This window comes from Podarcis erhardii, assembly GCF_964252035.2.
Source record: "Podarcis erhardii genome assembly, chromosome: 2".
Classification (NCBI taxonomy): Eukaryota; Metazoa; Chordata; class Lepidosauria; order Squamata; family Lacertidae; genus Podarcis; species Podarcis erhardii.
Window position 1 is genome coordinate 82781602 of NC_138498.1, and position 17167 is coordinate 82798768.

A 17167-nucleotide genomic window follows, 5' to 3' on the forward strand; every position below is an offset into this window, starting at 1 on the left:
GGATGGGCTAAGCAGCTGGTTGTCACAGAGCTGAATTTGTTGTCCTTCACAGTTGCTGATATTTAGTGTGGCGTTCAATTAGATTTTGCTCTGAGTAAACCCATAGAGGTTAATGGCCCTAACTTAGTCATGCTCATTATTATCACGATTATCGCTATGATACCTCTGTACTGGGCTCCTCTCCCCCACAACAACTTTGGAACAATCCATGCTGCAGGGCATGCAGCAGAAGCAGCAAAGGGTTGTCATAACCCCCTCCTCCCTCCCTTCTTCAGCTGAGGCCTGTCTCAAGCACCTGCCTGTTCCTTTAAAAGAGGATTAGTCAAATTTACAGAGGATAAGGCTACCTACACCTACCAGCCATTATGGATATGTTCTACCTTCACTGTCAAAGGCCTCTGAATATCAGTTACAGTCATACCTCAGGTTGAAGTAGTTTCAGGTTGAACATTTTCGTGTTGCTCTCTGCGGCGACCTGAATGTAATGGAGCGTGTTACTTCTGGATTTCGAAGCTCGTGCATGCGCAGACGCTCAAAATGACGTCATGAGCGGAAGTGGCGAATCGCAACCCATGCAGACGCGGGGTGCGTTCGCTTCAGGATGCAAACGGGGCTCCGGAACGGATCCCGTTTGCATCCAGAGGTACCACTGTACTGGGAATCATACAGGAGATAACTGTTGCACCCAGGTTCTGCTAATGGGCTTTCCATGGGCCTCTGGTTGGCCACTGTGAGAACAGGATGCTGGACTAGATGGGCCATTGTACAGATGACTATTTAATGGTATGGTGGGGCTGAACAGAATCAGAACACTGGTGTGGGGGTAGATATTTTCTAATCCTACACCCACTGCAGTCCCAGTCCAGATTCCCCCCCTGAATCTGCTACTAATGTGAGAAGGACAGCTTCCATTGAGGGGAATGGTAGTTTGGCTTCAAGTGCAAAGCGTAAACATAGGAGTGGGGACTGGTCTCTGGGGATTTCAGCATCATACATCGGACAGGAGTTAAAAGGAATGCAGCTGCAGGTATCTTGCCCACGGATAATTTAGTTTGGGTAAATGACTTTTTTACCTGCTACTGATTTCCTATTCAGGATGGCAATTTTGTTTCTTGGGTTTTTTGTTTTTTTAACAGCTAAGATAGCAACAGGGATCAAGTACATAACAAGTATATTTCTCACACTTTCCTTTCCTTTGGGCAGTAGAACAAAAACCACTCAGAAAATGTAGAAAATAACTAAGTATAGTGAAACAGATGGGGTTGTATCGTATTATTTTGTTATGTTATGTGTTGTTAACTAATTGTTTTTTTTAAAAAAAGAAACTTTACAAAGACTGGATTCCCCCCACCCCCAGTTCAGATCTCTGTGGGACATGCATTTGTAGTTTGATTTTGTCATTTGCTTCTCCCAGCTCAGCAGTTATGGTGATGGTAGACTCCAAACTTTGATTTTTGAAAGTGAACTTAAAAGGTCTCTTAATCTTTATGGCCCAGTGAGAGGGAGAGAAGGCCACGTGGGGGGGGGAGGCGTAACCCCATCTCATGGCTTTCTCTGGCTCCCCTGCATACTATGAGTTGATTTGCTGAAAGTTGATAAATGCAAACTGTAATCAATGCTCTGATTGCCTTGGAGAAGAAGTTCTTCTGAGTGTATAGAGCCTTCTCAAAAATATATTGCAATGTGATGAACCACAGCCACTTTTGATGAAGTAGGGTTTTTTCAATTTGCCACTTAAAAGGAGCTATGAATATCATTCAGTCATACTTCCCTAGCAGCTCTTTCCAAGTGACTGTCAAGCTAAGATTACCTATTTTCTAAGATATTATAACTAGAAATTTTTCATCCCTTGAATGATGCATATTGATTGTAGTCTATATATATACATCTATCTTCTAGCCGAGTAGTGAAGACCTGAAATAAAATTTCACCTGTCACCGCTGTGTTTAATTTGTTAGCTTTCATGGCTGATAAGCCTTTATGCACCATGGAGCTGAAAATACCTGTATGCTGGACACCAGATTTTTGAAAATGGATATAGCGGCATGCAACCTTGTACTTCTCTTCATCTATGAAACAGTAAATTAAGTTTGCTGTTAGATTGTGTGCGACTTTGGAATAACGATTGTACCTTGTATCTTAGGCAAGGGACCCCCCCCCCCAGCTAAGTAATTTCATTTATGCAAGATTTTTATAATAGTATTATACTCTCAAGGGGTTCGTGAGGCAGACCTGATGATGTCGCAAGCATAAACAGAGGAGAGGAATGGGAAGCCACAAAATCCATGAAAGAAAAGTTTAGGAAGCCTCCAGGTGCACAGAAATAGGTTTCTTGAGCCAAAAATATTCTGCAACGAAATTGGAAGCTAAGACTCAAGGTGGTTGTGCCTAAGAGTGATATATTTCTAAATAAACTCACGTCTGTGCCCCCATGTTGTAATTTTGGAATCAAACATTGACCCTAGCAAGTAAAACAAAAAGATCATGTGGCTATTTCAAATCTCATTGTGGGTATTTCATATGATCTGTTTGGTACAGTATGTTCAGTTCATTGACAAAAAGCATATAAACAAAGGGGATGAAACAAAGGGGTTGGGAAAATGCAATAGACAACCAAAAGGTGTCTCTCTGCAACTCTGCCCCATCCCAGCTTATCTTGTTTGGTAAAAGAGGTGAGTGGGATGTGCAGTAGCCCTGATTCTAGGCATTAGTTACATGCTGGGGAGATACTGGTGGGGAGATACCAGCAGCACTTTGTAGAAATGTCCTATAATGTAAATTGAGTGTACCATGTATTGATGTTTTCCAGCACCAGCTTTCTTTCAACAAGTGATCTAATCTTTTCGCAAGCAGGAATAGATTTTTATTTGTATTCCACAGAGCTATTTTCTTTGAGGCACCATTATTTATAATAGCTTCCCTCCAAGCCTGCGTTCCTGCAAAACTGCTCCATTGTTTAAATTGATAGCCTGCTTGTTCACAGTTCACTGCTGTGGATTTTTCAGCCACAGTCCCCACACCAGGGACGAAGTGGCTGAGCTCCGGGGATGGGCTAAATGAAATAAATATATTTATACCATACATCTGAAGAGTTCTCATGAGCAGGATGTTTCATTTGTTTCTGTTTTTTGCTTCTGTTTTGTTTTTTAAAATCTATCCCTTGTCCAGTTTGTGATCAATCCACCCCCGGAATGTTTACAGCAAAGGCCACAATAAAAATGCAATAAATAAATAAATGAGAGTGCAATCCTTGGTAGGGGGACACATATCTCTGGACTAGAGATATTGCTTTCAGTATGAATAACAGAATACTATTTTGCCCTTTCAACCAAAAACAGATGCAATAGCTGCCATGAAAATATGCATTTGGGAGCTAGTCTAAACCTTTGCACTCAATGGCAAATGACGTCATAATCAGTACTTTCCGAAGTCCTTTGGGATTGGCAATGCCAGGCTTACATTCAGATGGTTGTGAGGCAAATGTAAATATTACAACATTTATTTATAGTATAGAAGGAAGGTTTAAAGATCTACAAAAGATACATGCACACTTTTTCTTAAACACTTATTCCATGGTGGGATTTCTTCACTCTGTTATCTTAGAATATGGTAATTATTCATTTCTCCTTTCTATATAAAACAGATCACACTTTGGAACTGTATTGGAAAAAAAAGAAAGATGCCCTCTACTTGCTTAGCGTTAATACTTAGCTGAAGTGTACAACATTTAAGAACTAGGTTTGAGAATTTACAAATTCTTGCTCTCTGTCTTCCTCTCTTTTCTTTTTTAGATTAACCAATCTTTTTTGTTCTTTTTATTTTTACTTGGACACAATTCAAAATGAGTTCTAGTTAGGCACTGAACTTAATTTCTCTGGATTTGTAGTATCCTGAGCTCTTCTATTATTAATTAATTAAGTAAGTAAGTTTCTATACCATCCTATACCCTCAGGGTGGTTGCAATATAAAATCACAATATAGAAACACAAAATACATTATAAAAACAAAAACAACCCAATCTATGCAATGTGCAGTATTTCTAGAAATAAATTAAGCAGTTCATACAGCACAACACTGATATTTATTCAGAAATAACTAAAATCAGTTTTGTGAGTTCTATAAAACTAGCCATGGTACATTGGGTTGCAAGCTTAATTTCAGTTTTCCAGAATTTTAGAATTCTATTTTTATATACTTCCCCCAAATCAAAAGATGGAAGCTCATTATATCTGACCACAGTGCCCTTATTTACCAAAGGAATGTGGTGTTTTGTAAGAGGGCTTGTGTTAAAGCAATGCAAAAGAGTCCACCTGGGTAGGTGATTACAAAAGCACCAATTAAAGCCTAGTTGAAGATGGCTCCTCCCATGGACCTTTTTCGAATCAGGACGCATTGGCAGCCAGGAAGGCTGTGGAGCACAGCATAAATGTTTACTGTAAGAGTAGCTAACCTGTGGCCCTCCAGATATTGCTGGACTACAACTCTCATAATTCCTGAGCATGGTTTTAATGCATGAAGAGTTTCATGTGAACCCCTTATGTTAGAAATCATTGGATCCTGAATGGAATGTGTTAAGTCCCTGAGCCATGGGTGCTGTATTTCCTTAAAGACCAAATCCAAGAGAACAAGACAACATTGGTCTGATGGCGGCCTTGGAGCTTAGTTCTATGACTCTATGATCTCTGTCATTTTTGGGGGGCATTGAAAAGTACCTTGTGTAGTCTGGTGCCTTGAGTTTGGCACACATGCTTTAGCCAGGGGCTTTTGTGAGGGATGGGAGAAAAGTTGCTGCAGCCATTTCCAGATTGGTGCAGCAGAGAATCCCAAAGATTGGTACCCATGGGATTTTGATCCTATGGATGCGAAACCTTCAAGCCTTCCCTTGGTGCAAAACACCCTGCTTCTGGGATTTCTGCTGGCTACTGCCAGCATTGCATCTCAGCCATCACAGGCAGCTTGGGGGCTCCACTATGGCAGAGCCATTCCACCAGTGGTGCTCTTTCCACCAGCAGAATCTGGAAGAGAGGAGGGTGTATGTTGTCCTATAGTACCCTGTGCCTGAAAACAGGCTAGTCTACATGAAATGCCCAATGTGGAAGCAGCACTAGAAGCAGAGAATCTGAAACATTATGTTAATGAATAAACTCACTTGATGCAGGTATCTTTGGAAAGGAGAATCTGAGTAACATAATTTTTTCAAGGTTAATTAGACTTTGTTTCTACAATACTGGATCCAGGCAAGACCTGGATAAATTTTAACACAAGATTTGTTAGATATGATGTAAGGTTCCATACCTGGCATGGTGAAACTAAACTGATTTATTAATGGGTTCTGCAGAGCTCCTTGGCTGGGCTCCACTGCTTGAAGGCTGTTGCAAGTTGCTTGAGCCAGGGGGAGAGAGGGAGTGGGGAATATAGAGTCTAGGTTAAGGGGACTTCGGTATGTCTGACTAACACACACACACACACACACACACACACACACTGAAGATCTTAAACCAAGTGGGGAAGGTGATCATTTAATATACCCTGGCCTGGAGCGCAACAACAGAAGCGGGCTCTTCTTTCAGAGCCCTCTAGCTTTTTAGGCAGGCCAGATCCCAAACCCACTCTGCCCAGCTAGTCTAATTTTGCTCAGGACTCTGGCTCCATCCCTGTGAAACTCATAAGCAATTTAATGCGAAATGAAATCTGTACCCAGATGAATTCAAAACGTTGGTATAGTTTTTGGATGGGAAACAAAAATTAGGCTGAAAATAACTCCTTATCACCATTCGAGGCTACTTCCCATGCTAACAATTGCATCAGAGAAGCACTCCCACAAATCACTCCTCTGTCAACATTTGCAACATGGGGAGGATTTATTAGCCTGTCTACAAATGAGACAGACATGAGCATGCTTAACTATTCCCAGATTCTTGGCATATCCGTGTTTGTCTCAGGAGTAAACACATAAACCGTCTCCATACTGTAATTTTAGCCACACAATATGGGCAAATCAGTCTGGGAATCAGGTCTCAGGAGCAAATCTTTAGAGTTTCATCTCCACAGAAAGTGGTATCATGATGAGGCTAGGAGGTCATGGGTGATTTTCACATATGATGTCTGATTAGTCTGGAGGATACAAGATTGAGGGGAGACATGATCACTGTCTTCAAAATATTTGAGGGGTTGGCATGCAGAATAGGAAGGTTTGTCCTCTGTGCCTCCAGAGGAAGGACGAGAAATAACAGGGAAACAGACTTTGGCTAAGCATTAGGAGAAACCGCCTAACAAGAACTGTTTGACAGTAGGAAAGACTGCCTTGGGAGATGGTGAGTTTTCCTTCACTAGAAGCATATATGCAGATGCTCAGCATCATAGTTTTAGACTTGCATGGGACCATGAGGGTCAGGACAGGAATCTTTTGCCTAGTGTGGGGCTTGAACCCATGACCTCATCCTCTGAGCTACTGACTGAGCTGCTTAGGTCCTGCTTGCAGGCTTACCATCGACATCTGGTTGGACACTGAGAGAGCAGGGTGGACCATTGACCTGATCCAACAGGATCTTCTCATGTTCTTATGGATGTAATTGCATCCTGCACTGAACAGGAAATTGGACTACATAACTTCCAGCTGTCCCTTCCAGCTCCAACATTCTGTAATAATTTAGGCACCCTTTAAATAGCGAGGAGCACCCTAGTTTTTTTGGGAGTGGGGGCGGGCACAATGATGGAACCAGTGATTATAAGCTTTCAAAAGCACAGTTGTATTAAGGCAAAACAGGGCTACTCTGAATGTGAAGAATACAACTGTCTAGCATTATTCTTACAGTGTTCTCGGAGTGCATGGTAGGAACTAGTGCTACCTACTGCTGAAACAAAAGAGATGGGGGCGTGGAGACACAGATGCCAGCCACGAATAAAGCCGATCTTGATTAAGTGCTTTCCCAGGTCATTCAGGGGCTGTCTATGTAAAACTCCAGATGTTCAGGCAATTCATAGTGAACTGGAGACATTTCTAAAACTTATGCTACTGATTCCTGTGAGCGTATGTGCAGCTGTGCATAGCTTCAGCACATTCTGATGCCTTAAAACCTGGCTGTATGCAGCGCTGTCACAGTTTGCCGCATACATCAAAATCATCTTGATGAAGTATGTCTGGACAACATAGTCTGCCAATTTATCCAGACTCATGAACATTACAAATTTGTGTCTGGGCAATAATTAATTCTGTTCCATTTCATGCTGCAATTAGAACAAAAAGCACGTGAACTCTTAAACTTTCTTATTTCCATAGCCTAGCAATAAACCCTAGTTTCCACAGAAATTTAAATGCTATTTTGAACACACACACACACACACACACACATTGCAGATAGTCATGTAAAAGGTAGAGGTAAAGAACCACTGGACAGTTAAGTCCAGTCAAAGGTGACTATGGGGTTGCGGCGCTCATCTTACTCTCAGGCCGAGGGAGCCAGCGTTTGTCCGCAGACAGCTTTTCAAGTCATGTGGCCAGCATGACTAAACCGTTTCTGGCGCAATGGAACACTGTGAAGAAAGCCAGAGCGCATGGAAACGCCGTGTATCCTGGAGATGACAGATCAGTCTCCCTTTTCTCCAAGTTTTCTCCCAAAAAATCTCCCTGTTTTGGCCTTGACTGGTAAGAGCTGGCCAGGTATGGGTTTGTGGGAAGGGGAGACTACTGCTCTCCAGCCCCTGTTAAAATTGATCTGCTTGTAAACTGTTCATTGTATATCTCTTTGTGGATAGCAGGTGTGTGATACTGTAAAGCTTGAGTTAGACTATCTGGAATTTAAGGCTCCCTCAGACAATAAAGCGAGATGAGCACTTCAACCCCAGAGTCGGTCACGACTGGACCTAATGGTCAGGGGTCCCTTTACCTTTACCTATTTAGAAATATGCTTTATTTTGACAGACCTATCTTTTGGAATGCATAATGCTTGTGGAAACGGGGCTTTGCCCACCATTAGATGATGATGATGATGATGATGATGATGATGATGATGATGATTTAAACTGTCCTTCATCCAAATATTTCAGGGTGGTTCACAAGATAAAAATGCAAGATAAAAGCACAAAATAAATAGTTAAAACAAACACATTTAAACGGCCATAGAATATTAAACAGCTGAAGAAATATAAGAGCCAAGAAGTGTTATCAGTGAGCTTTCTTTTCCCTTTGTACATTCCATGGCATTGCATTTGTTCTGGCTGAATGCAGTCTTTGTCTCAGCTCTACCTTTTAGGGTCAATAATATCTATGACAACAACTTAATTGCTACATGCATTTGGACAATTATATTTCAGATTCCTGTCAGTGTACCTGTTTGTCCACAGGCACTGTTTATATTAAATATCAATAAAGAACCTGATAGCAACTGCAGAAATGGCACTAAAACAAATTGTACATTGCCACATATGTCTTATCAAAAGGGTGAAAGGAGAAAGCTTCCGGGGGTTTTTTATTGCAAAGGTTGTTGCCAGGAAACTTCTCTGAAAAAGGCTAATCAAGAGAGGCCTTTAAAGGACTGACAGAGAAGCGAAATATATTTGCTTCATTTTGCTGGCTTCTGATTTGCTTTAAATTTGCTGGCTTGTGATTCTATTCCATGAAAGAAGGAGGATGATCTCCGCCCTGCTTTGCATTATTGCTGCTCCCAAAATAATTTACACATTTCACATCTAATAGTAGAGAATACAGAGTACCCGTAAGATTGAGAAAATGTTTCAGATAAAGCAGTGACAATTTAAGGAATTCATGGAAGTGGAATATAGAATGAATAGTGAAGTCTTCTGCATATTGTTATAAGAGCTGCTGTGAAATTCTAATCATGACAAATGGTTAGGATTTTAATAGTCTTTTTCAACATCATCTTTTACATACCCAGGAGGCTTGATCTCCATATTCTGCAGGTTGAGTAGGTATAATCTGGTCATTTTAAGAGTCAATGTAATCCAGAGAATATAGAACTTGACTTGGTCATGTTCTATGGACTTGGATCTGTGTTCATTCTCTGGCTTGGAAAATGATTTATTGGATAGCCTAGGGTAAATTATCCTCCCCTAGGTAATCTTTTTTCCACTTACATTTTGAAATGTTCACAGGAAACCAGCCAATAGTTTCCATTTCATTTATTAAAAAAAAACATATAGCTTGTTTTCAGTTATTTTGATTCTTAGGGTAGGTGACAGCAAAATAATAACGCAAGTAGTTTATAAAAATGCAATGATGAAATTTTAAAAGTAAGCAATTATAGCCTACGAGTAGCACAAGAATCAAAAGCAAATCAAAGCAAATGTAGCTTCCTCATTTCCCTTATCCATTATAAGCTTGTTTAAAAAGAAGCATCTTTGCAGCTATCCTAAAAGGCCCAAGCAGATAGAAGTGACTTTCTTTTTCAGGTGAGAAGCCACCACCCCAAAACCCCTGTTCTACATAGAGGTCAAGTTTACATCTAGTGTCAGCGGCAGCATCCGCAACAAACATTTCCCCACTCCATCAGCAACATTTAAAACTACAGTAGCGTGAAAGAGAAATCTCCCTACCTGCTCCATTGTTAGATAAATGGTGGGCTGTTTCCCTTGTGTAGGGAAGTGGAATGGAAAAGCCAAAATTGTTGGCTTTTTTCCCTTTTGCAAGAGAGCAGAGCAGTGTGAACCATCCACCCCTTTCAGTTAGTGTAGGTGTGAAAGACAAAGTCAAAGACCTTTGGTCTCAGCTTCCAGAGGTGAGAAATGTGGCAGCTGTTTCCCTCCAAAATACTTTTGTGTGGCCATGGTGCTGCTAGGAGAGAAGAAAACACAAGGATGATCCCCTCACATCCAAACATTTTATGCTTTCCCAGCATGGGTAGAGGGTATTCCTCCTGGGAACCACCACAAACTCTTAATGGCCTCAATTTGGCTTCAACTTCCTAAATGTAAAGTTTGGTGCTTTTAGTGATTAACATTTAGTTTGCTGTGGTAAGTGTGATTAAAGTAACAGGGAAAATATTTCATTACCTTATTTATTTTAGTATTGAAACAACCTGGCTTCAGCATTCTGAACCAGCTGCAGTTTCCAAATCACTCCCAAGGGAAGCCCCACATGGAGTGCATTACAGTAGTCCAGTTGTGAGGTAACCAGTTCATGAATCACAGTGACTAAACCAGGCTTCCTCAACCTTGGTCCTCCAGATGTTTTTGGCCTACAACTCCCGTGATCCCTAGCTAGCAGGACCAGTGGTCAGGGATGATGGGAATTGTAGTCTCAAAACATTTGGAGGACCCAGGTTCACGAAACCTGGACTAAACTATGGCTGTAGTTGGCAAACAGAACTACAGGTGCTTCTCACCACAGAGCTTACCTGAGCCCCCAGTGAGAGAGAATGGATCTAGGAGAGTCCCCAAACTATGTGCCTGCTCTCTCAGAGCGACTTTTTCAACTCCTCAGTTCCCAGACCTGGGGTACATCTGTAGTGCAGAAGATTGAAAATTTGGCTGTTGTGCTTCAATTAGTAAAAATTGGTAGTTTTTGTCTTTCCAAACTGATGATCCCTGACCTCTTAGCCAGGTTTGATTTCAGCTAGAACAATGGTTCCTGTCCAGGATATCTCTGGTATTGTTGGTTTTAATTTTTCATGCCCTCCCATATTTAGAAAAGCATGCCACTCAAGGGAGACACGTCTTTTAAACAAAGCCTGCTCTGTTTTAATGAACAGCATGTGCTTGTAAATATAAATATTTAGATGAAAGCTTAGTTCAAAGATATGTAGCTCATACAATTTCACTGCTCCCTCCTCTCCTAGTGTTTTCCTTGATGAATGTTAGTGCAGAAAACAATTCACCTCTTTTCCACTCCATTAAAATTACCCCATTAAACTAAGTCGATTGAGATCAACCATTATTTTACACGTCATTGGAACTACTGTACTGAACGCTTGGGCATGTGTTTATCTGCATTGACACTGAGGAATTTTAAAGTGTCCTCCCCTCCCGATAGTTATTTTTTAAAATGACTTTTAAAACCTCTGGCTGAATTGCTATAAGAATCTTTGTCAGTTTCCCTCCCCGCGCCAACCCCACGGTCATGTCCACAGAAGGAAGATGGCAGGATTCCCAAGGATGTGCTTTACGGGAAGCTGGGTGCAGGCACTAGGGCTGTTGGCAGACCAACTCCGCGTTACAAAGACAACATTAACCCTGCCATATGGAAATCCCTTGCAGATGATCGCAGTACCTGGAGACAGTCAGGTCATGTATCCACAGCAGTGACCAGAGGAGGAATGACCACAGGGAGAAGCACAGAGAAAAGAAATGCCGTAGTCTTCCTCTAGCAGCAATATTGGGCACCTTGATCTGCCCCACCTGCAATAAAACATGTCTCTCCCATCTCCGTCTCTACAGCCGTAGCAGGTGCTGTAACTCTCCAACAGCTTGACTTTACCCCTGAAGGTGTGCTCTTCCATTTTCTTTCAAGGCAGGCAGATGCCAACACACAACTTGCAGCCGCTGGGGAGGATGTTATTGGATGCTAATTACCCAACCAAAGTTCTCTCACACCTTCTCCTTCTTTTTCAGATCCTGCTATTGTGAACGGAGTCTTTTGGTCTGAATCGTTAAACAAAGTGTTTGTTGACAACTTTGACCGTGACCCTTCCCTTATATGGCAATATTTTGGAAGCGCAAAGGGCTTTTTTAGGCAATACCCAGGTAAGAAGACATTTTGGGGAGGGTGATTCCCTCCACCCTGGTAAGAGCCTTCTCTGTTCATTTTTTTATTTTTATTTTGCTTTTGTTAGTGAAGTAGCTATGGTACTCTGTGGACAGTACTTGGCTGGAGTAAATTATTGCTCTTTGAAAAGGAAGATACACATTCTTGGGTTACTGTGTTCCAGTGAACTGACCCTTTCTTGACTCACCCTTCTGCTCTCCTTCCATCCTCTGCTTGTACTGAGAAGCAGAAGCACATATGCCAAGGTATTGCTGGCATATTCCTTCTTGTGAACTGCTTCCTGGACTTAGGATCAGAACAGTTCATTCCAAGTTGAATTTGTTCTGAGTGTAGGCACCATTAGCACAGGCATATACTCCAAGACCTTCTGAAGCAGCAAATAGTCTTCTTTTTTTTCTCGGAGGAAGGAAACAGCTGAAACCCTTAGGATATCTCTCCTACTGCAGCAACATTTGAATTTTTAATAGAAAGGAAGTTTTAATTTTGCTTGGGAATTTAGAAAGCATGACTTGAGGCTGCGGTAGTGCTGACACCGCAGCTGTGGCAATAAAAGCACATAAGTAAAAATAATGATGTTAAACAGATAATTTTAGAGCACTTTAACTGTTTCCTGGTTTTCTTACATACAGTTAATATGATCACACCATTTCTCCTCTGCTGTCAAATATTTATTTTGCTAGCTGTTTTGATTGGTGTTTGTTCAAAAGGATGAAGCATTAGTAATGTGTTTTATTTTGCAGCCATTTATATCAAACAGAAATATGCAGTGCAATTATAGACTATGAGTGCTGTCAAACTTGGACTTAAAATTGCAAAAGCATTGTTGGAAACATTAAAAAAAATACTGTATTTTCTGCAGAAAGGATAAATCCAGATTAAACAAGGAAAATAATACTGGATGGCATTGTGATGCTAATGTGTGGGTGTTGTGAAAAACTTCTTTGCTTGAACAGCAACAGTCTCACAATAAACCATCCTATTTTGTGATAATAGAATGGCTTTGAGTTGATAACTCTGTGTGTCCTTCTTTCAATAATTTGCAATTAAATCTCTGGAAATCCAGATCACAGTAACGTAAGTTCTGTGGCTTTCATTCTAAGGATTTATGTGCTGGAGTTACTTTTTTTTTTTTAATATCTCGGAAAGTACATAGGAAACACAGCTCTAAATTTCTCCTCAGTTCTGAATTCACTTGCTGACCATGGGCAAATATTATTCCTTAGCCTCAGTTTCTCATCTGAAAATTTTGATTACTAGGGGCTTACTGCAGAAGGTTCCCATAGGGACAAATAAGCTATTTAGAACACTTTGGCATTCTAAAATGAAATTATTTATATTGGACACGATCCAACCAAAATTAAGCATTTTTTTATAAAAAAACTATGCAGTTCAAGTGTTAAGTGGTTGCTTAAAATTATTGTGATTTAAAAACATTTTGGCTGGATCATGTCTAGTATAAGATTGCTAATGAATAATAATAATAATAATAATAATTTATTATTTGTACCCCGCCCATCTGGCTGGGTTTGCCCAGCCACTCTGGGCGGCTTCCATAAAAACCAGAAATACACTAAAATATCACAGATTAAAAACTTCCCTGAACAGGGCTGCCTTAAGATGTCTTCTGAATGTCAGGTAGTTATTTATCGCTTTGACATCTGATGGGAGGGCGTTCCACAAGGCGGGTGCCACTACCGAGAAGGCCCTCTGCCTGGTTCCCTGTAGCTTTGCTTCTCGTAATGAGGGAACCGCCAGAAGGCCCTCGGCGCTGGACCTCAGCGTCCGGGCAGAACGATGGGGGTGGAGACGCTCCTTCAGGTATACTGGGCCGAGGCCGTTTAGGGCTTTAAAGGTCAACACCAGCACTTTGAATTGTGCTCGGAAACGTACTGGGAGCCAATGTAGGTCTTTCAAGACCGGTGTTATGTGGTCTCGGCGGCTGCCCCCAGTCACCAGTCTAGCTGCCGCATTCTGGATTAGTTGTAGTTTCCGAGTCACCTTCAAAGGTAGCCCCACGTAGAGCGCATTGCAGTAGTCCAAGCGGGAGATAACTAGAGCATGCACCACTCTGGCGAGACAGTCCGCGGGCAGGTAGGGTCTCAGCCTGCGTACCAGGTGGAGTTGGTAGACAGCTGCCCTGGATACAGAATTGACCTGCGCCTCCATGGACAGCTGTGAGTCCAAAATGACTCCCAGGCTGCGCACCTGGTCCTTCAGGGGCACAGTTACCCCATTCAGGACCAGGGAGTCCTCCACACCAGCCCGCCCCCTGTCCCCCAAAAACAGTACTTCTGTCTTGTCAGGATTCAACCTCAATCCATTAGACGCCATCCATCCTCCAACCGCCTCCAGGCACTCACACAGGACCTTCACCGTCTTCACTGGTTCTGATTTGAAAGAGAGGTAGAGCTGGGTATCATCTGCATATTGATGGACACCCAGTCCAAACCCCCTGATGATCTCTCCCAGCGGCTTCATATAGATGTTAAAAAGCATGGGGGAGAGGACGGAACCCTGAGGCACCCCACAAGTGAGGGCCCAGGGGTCTGAACACTCATCCCCCACCACCACTTTCTGAACACGGCCCAGGAGGAAGGAGCGAAACCAGTGTATAACAGTGCCCCCAGCTCCCAGCCCCTCTAGACGGTCCAGAAGGATGTTATGGTCGATTGTATCAAAGGCCGCTAAGAGATCCAGCAGAACTAGGAAACAGCTCTCACCTTTGTCCCTAGCTCGCCGGAGATCATCAACCAGCGCGACCAAGGCAGTTTCAGTCCCATGATGAGGCCTGAATCCCGATTGGAAGGGATCCAAATGGTCCGCATCCTCCAGGCGTGCCTGGAGTTGTTCAGCAACCACGCGCTCAATCACCTTGCCCAAGAATGGAAGATTTGAGACTGGGCGATAGTTGGCCATACTGGCCGGGTCTAAAGATGGTTTTTTAAGAAGCGGTTTGATGACCGCCTCTTTCAGCAGATTTGGGAATGCTCCCTCACAGAGGGAAGCATTCACCACCCTGCAGAGCCCATCACCCAGCCCTTCCCGGCTTGCTTTTATTAGCCAGGATGGGCAAGGATCCAGGAGACAGGTGGTTGGTTTCACGCGTCCAAGCAGCCTGTCCACATCCTCGGGGGTAATGGATTGAAATCGATTCCATGCAACTTGACCAGACAGAGCTCTAGCACTCTCCCGCCCCAGCCCTGCTCCCACGGTGGTGTCTAGCTCCTTCCGAATATGAGTGATTTTATCTGCAAAAAACTTTGCAAAATCGTTGCAGGAGATCTTGGGGGTCTTTACAAAGCCCCGGTGGTAAAGGTGGTTCCGTTAAATTACGAACCACCTGAAAAAGTCTCCTGCTACTTGAGAACTCTCTCACTGTTAATGGTTCAGGCTGGAACACAGAAATCCACTTTATGCTGAGTCAGATCCTTTGTCCTTCTAGCTCAGTACTACATCTAGCTCAATATTGTCTGCTCTAACTGGCAGTGTCTTTCCAGGGTTTTAGGCAGGAGATACCATGATTGAACTTGACACCATTTGTGTGCAAGGTACCACTGAGCCATGAACCTTATCCAGTCCAGACATTACACTAAACCATTGTTAAGGAAGCTTAACAATGTTTAGTTTTATATTTGATTTAACAAACTATGATCGTCTGACAAACCAGAATCAGAACCAATGGTTTCAGCAAACTATGATTAATCATGTGTCTTAATTGGTAAACCATAATTACAGTTGTTGCTCAGCCTCCTGAGGCTGCTGCATGTGAAGATGGGAGAGTGCTGAACAGCTGGAAAATGAAAGCAAGAACACGGCTCATGTGCATATTTGGAAATTCAAACCATGGTTTAGATTGGGGTTGGACAATCAGCAGCCCTAGAGATACATGCAACTCCTGTTGTAATTTCATGTGACCCTTGGACTAATTTCATAAGCCCTCTGCAGATGATCAATTCAAACATCTGGTAAGAGCTGCCTGTTGCAGCTGAGTGGTTGGGAGGGAGGAAAAGAAGTGGTGCTTCCTACAGCTGTCTTCATGCCTCCTGCTGTTGGCATGTGTGGCTCTCACAGATGGCCCTCCAGGGAATGTATCCTCAATGGAAAAATGACTGCTCACCTCTGTTATTTTATTTCTTTATTTCTTTATTTCTTTATGAAAATTATACAGACAGCAACATGAAGAAGTCTAAGTTAGCATTGCCTTCTACCAATAAGAAATAATAATAACTATTACAATAATGAAAATACACAGCTCTGTGTTATATTTACTCTAGATTTATCCACCACCTTCCATGCCCAAAGTCTCCTCAGAGCATCAACATACCTTGTGTTTAGTTTATACTGGATGGGGCCATTGTTACAAGAGCTCACTGGACTCTTTCCCTGGGCTTGTCCTTTGTCCTACTTTCTGCCATCTTCATCTTTAAATAAAAATTTAGGTGACAGGCTCTCTTTTGCATATATCACCACACCTCTCTTCTTGACTCTGTCTGAAGATATAAATTCCTGGCCAAGTCTTTTGTTTATTAACACTTTTCTGTGGAGCCTAGTCACATGTGTTTCTTGTAAGCAAATAATGTCCAATTGTTCCTTTTTTAATATATAAAAAAAATTCCTCCTTTTTTCCGGGCTGTTACAGCCATTTATGTTCCAACTCAAGAGTTGCAGAGACATCCTGGATAAATCTGGTTATTTTTCTGGGGGTGGTACCTTATTCGCTGGATCTTCAGAGTCCAAGGGTGCAGGTACCCCTGGTGCTCCAGGGCCGGAAGGTAAATCAATTCCTTTTTGAAGGTCCTCTCCGTATGCCGACAGAAATTTATCTCTGTCTTCCAGTGTTCTAATTTTAACCTTCTTCCCTCTAAAAGTAAAAGATAGTCCTTGAGGGAACTCCCACCTGAAAATAATTGAATTGCTCCTCAACAGTCTAACCAGTTCCAAATAGTCAGATCTAAGGTCCAGCAGTTGTTTAGGAATGTCCTTGTAAATCTCAATTCTTTTGTCCGAAATATCCAGTGACTTTCCGTAATGTAGGCCTAAAATCTTGTCCCTTTCCTCCTTTGATCTCAATATTATCAAACAGTCTCTGGGCTTCTCTTTCTTTATTAGTCTTCCAAGCCTAAAAGCTGATACAATTTTAAAGTCCTTTTCCTCTAATTTCCAGAACTTGGAAAATTCTTTAGTCAAAAACTCAGCTAAGTTGCCTTCTTCCGCTTCTGGTACCGACCTTATCCTTAAGTTACTCTCCCTGTTTCGTAGTTCTAACATAGACAGATAGGTCTGGTGTTCACCTACTTGTTTACCGAGTGGTCTTACCTCTTGTTCTAACTTTCCAAGTCTTTGGCTGGTATCCTCAGCCAATTTCCTATTTTCATCTGTAGCCTGTGTCAGTTCTCCAATTGCTTGTACATTCTGTGCTACTTGTCCGGTTAATCTATTTAGGCACTC

At 42.2% G+C, this 17167-nt stretch overlaps 1 protein-coding gene across 3 annotated transcripts in view; it reads left to right on the plus strand.

The window, feature by feature from the left end:
- The window catches only part of CACNA2D3 (calcium voltage-gated channel auxiliary subunit alpha2delta 3), a 494938-nt gene that overhangs the window by 212198 nt on the left and 265573 nt on the right, over positions 1-17167 (plus strand). For all 3 annotated transcript variants that reach the window (XM_081848836.1, XM_081848837.1, XM_081848838.1), the window contains exon 6: positions 11566-11697. In XM_081848836.1, coding sequence (XP_081704962.1) covers positions 11566-11697 — 132 coding nt within the window. The remainder of the gene's footprint in view (positions 1-11565; positions 11698-17167) is intronic.